This window comes from Callorhinus ursinus, unplaced genomic scaffold (assembly GCF_003265705.2).
Source record: "Callorhinus ursinus isolate GAN/ISIS: 27379988/994484 unplaced genomic scaffold, GSC_fseal_2.0 scaffold61, whole genome shotgun sequence".
NCBI lineage: Eukaryota > Metazoa > Chordata > Mammalia > Carnivora > Otariidae > Callorhinus > Callorhinus ursinus.
Window position 1 is genome coordinate 746699 of NW_027397123.1, and position 7536 is coordinate 754234.

General features: G+C 57.8%; 1 protein-coding gene across 1 annotated transcript; it reads right to left on the bottom strand.

Annotated features, from left to right (window-relative positions):
• Nucleotides 1-888: 888 nt before the first annotated feature.
• Nucleotides 889-7335, bottom strand: TIMM50 (translocase of inner mitochondrial membrane 50). Its single transcript, XM_025854254.2, has 11 exons — nucleotides 7205-7335; nucleotides 6181-6337; nucleotides 5605-5636; nucleotides 5364-5385; nucleotides 3819-3877; nucleotides 3607-3726; nucleotides 3094-3198; nucleotides 2898-2996; nucleotides 2389-2545; nucleotides 1966-2072; nucleotides 889-1099 (listed from the first exon to the last, which is right to left on the bottom strand). Exons 1-11 carry the CDS (start codon nucleotides 7310-7312, stop codon nucleotides 998-1000), a joined length of 1068 nt encoding a protein of 355 aa, XP_025710039.2. The 5' UTR covers nucleotides 7313-7335; the 3' UTR covers nucleotides 889-997.
• Between the last annotated feature and the right edge of the window lie 201 nt (nucleotides 7336-7536).

Here is a 7536-nt window from a genome sequence, read left to right on the forward strand (position 1 = left end):
TAGCCTACCAGCTAGGTACTGTTACCCTTACAGATGGGGAAACTGAGGCACAAAAGGCAAAGTAACCTGCCCGAGACCACACAAGGCGGGAAGTGGCAAAGCTGGGATTTGAACGTGGCCACTCGGGAACCCAGACTGTGGAAGGGCACGCGACTGTGCCGTCCCCTGCAGGGGCCACGAGCCACAGGTGGCCGCTTAAATGAAGGTTACTTAAAATGATACGAGCAGAAGCTCCAGTCCTCAGTTACCCTGACACTGCAGGTACTCCATGGCTCCGTCCGACCATGACAGTGCAGATACGGGACACGGAATAAACATCACAGAAAGTTCCAGCGCACAGTGCCACCACACCGTCTGTCTGTCCCAGTTAAGAGCCAACATTTCACAAGAGACTTAATATATAAATCCCAAATTCAGGCTTCTATTGGAAAAGCAGATCAAGCAACACCAGGCGCACCTTCCCACAGGGCCACAGCCAACAGAGGGGGTGGCAGCCACCCTCTCGGGCCGGGAGGAGCTCTGCTCCGCCAGAGCCCCCCTCCCCCTGCACCCCCCTCCTTCCCTGAGCCCACACTTGGGGCATGCACACAGCGGCCGGGCAGGGACCTGCCTCTCCAACCCCCCCTGCCGCCCTCCCTTCCCTTTCCCACAGATGAGGAATCTGGGGCCATGGAGTGAGACGCACTTTTTGAGGTCACATGGCACACGGGAAGATGCGGCCAGAGGGACCCGGGTTTGCGGATTCCCAGGCCAGGGTTCAAAACCAATCCTGATCCACCAAAGGACCTACTCCGTGCTGGGCAGCCCATCGGCCACTGTGGGACGATGACCCAAGAGTCCCGGACCTCACCCTGATGCCCCCAGCTGGAGACTCTCCGGACACAGGAGTGTGGCATCTGGGATGGACTTTATTGGATGTGGCTGCCCAAGCCATGGTCTGGGAGCACTGGGGCCTGGGGCCCAGGACCCAGGCAGTGAGTCTGAGGAGGCTCAGAGGTCAGGGCTGTTTGGAGCGAGGCCATAAGCGGTTGGTGAGAGAGCCGAAGAAGAGGTTCTGCTTGCTGGATTTGGAGAGCTCAGCCAGGCGCTGCTGTTCTTCCTGGGGTGAGGGACAGAGGAGAATCAGCCCAGGGTGGGTATTCTCCTACTAGGGTCCCTCATCCAAGGGGCCACCTTCCTTAAACCTGGGCCCAGCCTAGACCCCTTCCCCAAGCGCCCAGAACACCAGCCCAGACACAGGAGCCCAGACTCAAATCCCGGTACTGTCCTGATCCCCTTCCCCAGAACCCCGGGAACCTACCCTGTTTACCCTAACCTGGATGCTGGCGAGACCCCAGGCCCTTCATCGGACGGCACTGTTCTGCTCCCTGGGCCCCCGTGCCCAGCCCTCAGCCGCATGACCCTTGTCTGGATGCTGGGGGATCCCAGGCCCAAATCTCCAGGACTTCTCCTTTGGGCACTCAGGAGCTCCAGCCCTGCTCCCAGGCACCCACCCCAGAATGTGATCAACCTCAGTCTAGGCCCCTGAGGATCTCTTTCCCAGACTCAATCCATGTTCTTAGCCCCACTTCCAAATTACCAGAATCACACTGAGACCACCAGAACTCCTTGCCCAGTCCCTTGGGCCAAGAGTCCAGGGATCCCTCTCCCCAGACCTGACCCAAACCTCCTGTCCACACAAAACCGGGGCCTCCAGACCCGCTGGAAACCATCATGGACTACCCCTCTCCAAGACCCATGCTTGGCATTTCCTGCCTCCTATTCTCAGAGCAGGCTGTGGAATCGACCACCCCCTCCCCCACTGCAAGAGCCCTACAGGACCGGTTGTGTGGAAGACACGGGCCTCGCTCAAGGTCTCGCAGCCAGAGGAGAGACAGGCTAGACAGGCTGGTCGAGGGCCCCTCTCTTGGGAGCCTCGGGAACTGATGCGACGCCACCCATCCCCCTGCAGATCCGGGGACCCACCTGCTCTAGCCGGCTCTGCCGCTGTTTGAAAGCCTCCAGGGGGTCATCCTCCAGGGCGTAATGCTCCAGCACAGTCCTGACATCCTCCACGCGGTTCAGCGCAATGGCTATGGGCACAGCAGGCAGGGGTCGGCCAGGCAGAAAGGCCCCAGGGAAGCAGGGCCCACAAGCATAACATCAGACACTGGGGCTGGTCAGAGCTACCTGGAACATTTCTTAACGCTCTAAAAGGGCTCCCCTGGACATCCCCAAGTATTCCCTAAATATTCCAGAGCACCCCAAACCCCCAAACATTCTCGGAAACTTCTAAAGATGGCAAGATGCTCGTGAACCTCCCACACCTCAAGTACCCAATTTTACATGGGTATCTTGAGAGTCAAGGGCTCCAAGGTCAGAGGCCAGGAGGTCAGGGGTCAGCCTCACTCTTAAGGAAGGCAGACAGGTCCAATAAGACCCGGTCATCGGAGTTGCCGTCCCAGGGCCGCAGGGCGACGCCATTGTAGGGCTGCAGGCGGAAAGCTTCCTTCTTGCAGTCCACGACGACTACACGGGCCGGGTCCCGATTCAGACACGAAATGTCCTGGGAGTACAAACAAGGCCCAGAGTCTCATATAAGCTACCACAATCACACAGTCCCAGAGACACTCGGCTCCAGACACAGAGACAGCAGATGGCTTCCAAACTTCATATCCCTCCGTTACCCCCAACTGTCTCCTTTGGAGAGACTACCCCCCACCATCCCCCCGCCCCACTCCCATCCCCAGATACCGGGGAAGGAAGAAGAACCTAGAAGCCCAGCCTGTGCCGGAGGCAGGATCAGACCTAGGGCAGAAGCAGGGTTGAGGCTGGGGTCAGAGCTGGGGCCTCATTCCCTCAGGAAGTGCCAGCCCCCCCAAGTCCCAGAGGACCACCCATGGGCCCCCACATGGCACCTTAACATGGTGGCCATCCATGTATCTTGTGGCATCCCGGAAGAGACGGTAGGAGATGAAGCCATGGGGGTCCACGCTGTCGATGAGCGGGAATGCAGTCTGGGGGGTGGGATGGGAGGGAGAACAGGGTCAGGCTGAGCTCTGACCCTCCCGCTCTCTGGCCACTGACCGTCCCTCCGCTGTCCCGGGGCCTTACCATGCCAGTCTCGGATGTAAAGATGACGATTTCATACAAAGGGGCAAGCTGCTGGAATAAGGTTTCGATGCCTGGACGCTTCTTAAACCTCCAGCCAGTGGCCAGCTAGGGAGGCAGGGAGGACAGTGAAACACCAAGACCCAGAAACCCCCAACAGAACAAAGCCCCAGCCTGGGGAGGGGTCCCCAGAACGAGAGTGCTCTCCCCCATCTGTCTAGCTCTGGGGTGGGGCTCAGAGGTCACGGCCGTGACCAAGGGTCTTGGGAGTCTGGAGGGTGTGGGTCCCAGACTAACAGCTGACTCCTCGGTAGCACGGACCGCGCGCCCAGGCACGCTCACAAGCAGCTACGGGGTGGGCAGTCTCACAGGTGAGAAAACCAACAAGAGCGACGCCTCCTCCCCAACATCACACAGTGGAGCTGGCTCCAGCAACTCTGCTCTTAACCCTATCATCGCGACCTGGCCACCGTGTCTATCTAGTGTCCTCAACCCGCTGCCTTCCCCAGGACACACCGACCACTCAGGGTGCAAGAGGACGCCCGTGAGCTCCAGGACCAGTGTGTAGGGCGGCTGGTAGTACGGCTCCCGCAGAGGGTCTGGGAGGAGGCAGGGACTGGTGGGCTCGATGATCATCTGTAGGAGAGAGACGGAGTGGGGAGCACTCAGATGAGGAGGCGGGGGCCCAGGCTGGAGGGATGGGGACTGGGCTCAGAGCTCCTGCTCACCTGTCTATAGTCTTTGAAATATTTGTATGTCCGGCGCAACTGCTGTACCAGAATCGGATCTAGGAGGATAGCAGGGCACAAAGGGGTTCCAAGATGAGCCACTGCACAACCTCCCGGACGAACCAGGGGTTTATTTACCTACCCAACACAAGCAAGTCTCCATACCCAGCTGGTTTGAATGAGCTCATTTCCAAGTCCAAAGGTAGAAGGCAAGGACATAACCGCCAGGCAGGAGTAAATACACTTACTCATCTGCCCAGTTTTAATGTGAATACTTACACCCACACTCCCCCCCGCCCCCGGATATAAAACAGAACGTTGATACATCTGCCCACTCGAAACCCACATACACAGAACTCTGCTGACATTATGCTAGTGTGTGTAGTCCGTTTTGAACCACCAGGCCTCCAGATCTGCTTTAAGCTAACACGCCAAATCTATTTAAACCACACTAACTATATACATACACTTATATACTTTAGAAACTAGTGGTTCTCAACTAGCAGCAATCTGGTCCACCATCTTCCGGGGAACTGAGGCAATGTCTGAAGACACGTGTGATTGTCAAGATACTGGCGTCTAGGGGACCAAGGCCCAAGATGCTCCTCAACACCCTCCAAGGCACAGGGCGCGCCCCCACAACAACGCACTACCTGCCCCAAAGTCCCAAGGGGGCCAAGGCTGAAAAATCCTGGTTTAAATGGATATACTGAAGCCAGCCGAAAGCAGGAAGTCTACCTGACTGCCTACTTCATTACAGTACTTTTAGTCTAGTTAAGCCACTATCTATGTACGGGCCTGCCTTTTCACAAAAAAACACTGACACGAGTTATGCTCGCAAACACACACTTTTTAAACCTGCGTGTTTACCTGCCCCATTTACATCAGTATGTCGATTTATCTGAACCAGAAAGATTACCCAGTTAAAAGATCATACTTACCCACCTGCCCAGCTTAAGTAACCAATGTATTAACATGTGGGTTTGCAAACTTCCCCAGCACGAACAGGCGGCTTTCTGGACCTACCAATTTTATTTTTTTCCTGGGAAGGGCCAGGTGTGACAGGACTGACAACTACTCTCTACTATCCAATTTGTCAGAAACTCTCCACCAAAAGCTGGTTAACTAAAAGGAGGAGGGAGGAAAGAGACATTGTTTTGGAAATGAGGAGCCTGATGGGGTGGGGGCTGGGGGGAAACAAGAGGCTGTTATAAAGAAGAGGGGATTAAGGGATGCAGCCGCTCAGATCTAAGGCACAGGAAGCCATGTGTCCGGTGATAGACAGCCCCCTCTCTCCAAGCACGCCTACTGTGGACTCCCCTCCCCCATCTGTCCCTGACCATCTGCTCCTGGGCCAGTGAAGAGGTCTGAAGAGGACTGGGGCTTTGTAATGCCCTTCCCTGCAAAGCCACCCAGCTGCTGACTCCCCTACCCACCAATGGAAGAAGGAGGGGTGGGGGGGCACCAGATGGGAAAGGCAACATCCCTATAAACAGCAGAAAGGGAGTTTCGGGGATCTCAGAATCTGTGCTTGTTTTCACTCACCATTGTCGAATTCATCGGGAATCTGGAAGGTGGAGACAAAAATATGTGGTTTGGGATGGCAGACGCAGAACCCCATCAAGCCCAAAAAAGGAATCTCCAGGGCCCAGGGAGGAGTAGGCAAAGGTCCCTGAAAGGGACAGGCTCACCCCGAGACCAGGAATGAGCCTGAGCAGACCAAAGGGGAAAGGACCCACAGGATAGCACCCCTGGCATAGCCTCTGGGTCTCTCTCTCCCCCTCACCTTGGCACCAGTTTCATCCACAGAGTTGTTTCCTGTAAGGGAGACAAGGAGGAATGAGAGAAATTGGGGCCTGGTCTCCTGGGTCTTGAGGAAAGGAAGAGGGCAGGGGGCCTAGATTCCTGGGTCTGAGTGAAGAAGGAAAAGGCATGGTCTCCTAAGATCAAGAGAGGAGGGGGCTGACAGTCAGGATCCTGCATTTCCGAGAGAAGAGGGACTGGGGCTGGGTCTCCTCAGTCTCTGAAGGAGGAAGGGACTAGGGAGAGGGCTGGAGTTTGGGGTGCTACAGGAAGAGGCAGCTTAGGAGGCTGGTCCAGGCCTCTCCTTCCCCAACTTTCCCTCTTCTAAATGACTCTCTGGATCCTAGTGCAGAACCAACTAAGAGTGGGACCTTGAGCAAAGTAGGTAGAGGAAAAAAAAAGGTCTTCCATTTCCAAGGCAGATGTTCTAGTTGGCTGCCTTAATGAGGGAGGAGCCAGGCAATGAAGATGGGCCAATCCCTTAGAGAGAAAAGGGGGTAGGCTATGCAGAAGAGAGAGCCAAGGGAACAAAATTGGGAAACAGACATATGTGTCTCACCGAAGATATAGACGACGCTCACAGTCCCACCGGCCCCCAGCAGCCCAGCAAGCCAGAGTGCGACTTTTTTGGCGTAGCTGGGACCCTCTGTGCCCCGCTGATGCTGTGGCCCCTGAGCCTGGGCCTTGGTGCCTGTGCGGCTCCCAATTTCCGTGGCCTGCAATTGACAGGAGGTGGGTTAGCCCAAAGGGAAGTGCGAAAAGGCAGGATTATTCTGGTACCCTGGTAGAAGAATCAAGGGCGCAAGCCAGGAAGCAGACACCCACAAAGCCTCAGGGTGTTGAATCTCTGGAGGAGCAACCAGGAGACTGGGTCTCTTAGAATAGTCAAGAACTAGACTGTCCGGGGCCAGGATCCCAGGGGTTCAAGAGTTGATAGGCCAGGTGCCCAGGATCCTGTAGGGCAGGGAAATGAAATCAGGAAGCCTGGCCGGACACTGGGATGCCGGGAGCAAGGCAATGGAGAGCACAAAGGGGGACTGGACGGGTAGTTAAGGCAGCCGGATGCCCGGGGCTCACAGTAGTGGGGTATAGAGGGGAAGGGAAGGGAGCGGGGACAGAGCAGCAATCGCTCGCCTGGGGAAGTAAGGGCACGAAGTGAGGTCAGAACGGCTGGATCTCTGTCAATGTGGAGGCAGGCTGATTTCAAAAGCCCAGACATCTACCTCATCATCACCGCGGGGCAAGTACCCCCAAGGCCAGACTGGGACCCCCAGCATCCCGGGCTCTCCTCCTCAAGTATTACCTGAGAGGTCACTGAGACGGGAAACAGGTGACCTCCCTTCCCCCGGCACCCACGTGGGGCCACAGGAAGTGGCGTTCAGAGGACGCACTTCAGCCCGCAGCATCTAGCTCGGGGGCGCAAACGTTGCCCACCCCGGGAGGCAGGGAAGCGCCCCGAAACGCGGGCGGCGTTCCATTCAGCAACCTGAGGTGCTGCGTCCCAGAACCCTCGCGCGCGGCGGTCCGCCCGGAACTCCAGAAAGGGACTCCCGCACTCGGGGGACCACCCGCATCCGGCTCACCTGGTCCGGGGTCCGGGGGGGCGGCGTCGCCAGCCTCGCGCACAGCCCCCGCGCGCCGAGCCAGAGCTCGCTCCGCAAGCGGAGGAACAGCGCCGCCGAGGCCGCCATCTTGCGCTGACGCCACGCGGCCCCGCCCACTCGCTCCCTCCTCTCGGGGCCCGGGCCCGGGCCCTGACCAATGGGGGCGCAGGGGTGGGGCGGGCGGACGGGAGCCCGAGAGAGACAAAGAGCTGCGGGCGGAGAGCGGCAGGCGTGCTATCCTCGGCCAACCTGGCTACAGTCCGCCGGCTTCACGCCTGTCTCGGGCCCCGGGGCGCTCCCCGGCCCCTGCA

What these genes read in the sequence shown, in the direction of transcription:
- TIMM50 (XM_025854254.2), bottom strand. Translation starts at nt 7,312, where the DNA reads ATGGCGGCCTCGGCGGCGCTGTTCCTCCGCTTGCGGAGCGAGCTCTGG. An exon ending in TGGATGAAACTGGTGCCAAG is followed by an intron (nt 5,386 to 5,604) that starts GTGAGGGGGAGA and finishes TCCACCTTCCAG; the next exon opens with ATTCCCGATGAATTCGACAA. An exon ending in TGGATGGCCACCATGTTAAG is followed by an intron (nt 2,546 to 2,897) that starts GTGCCATGTGGG and finishes TTGTACTCCCAG; the next exon opens with GACATTTCGTGTCTGAATCG.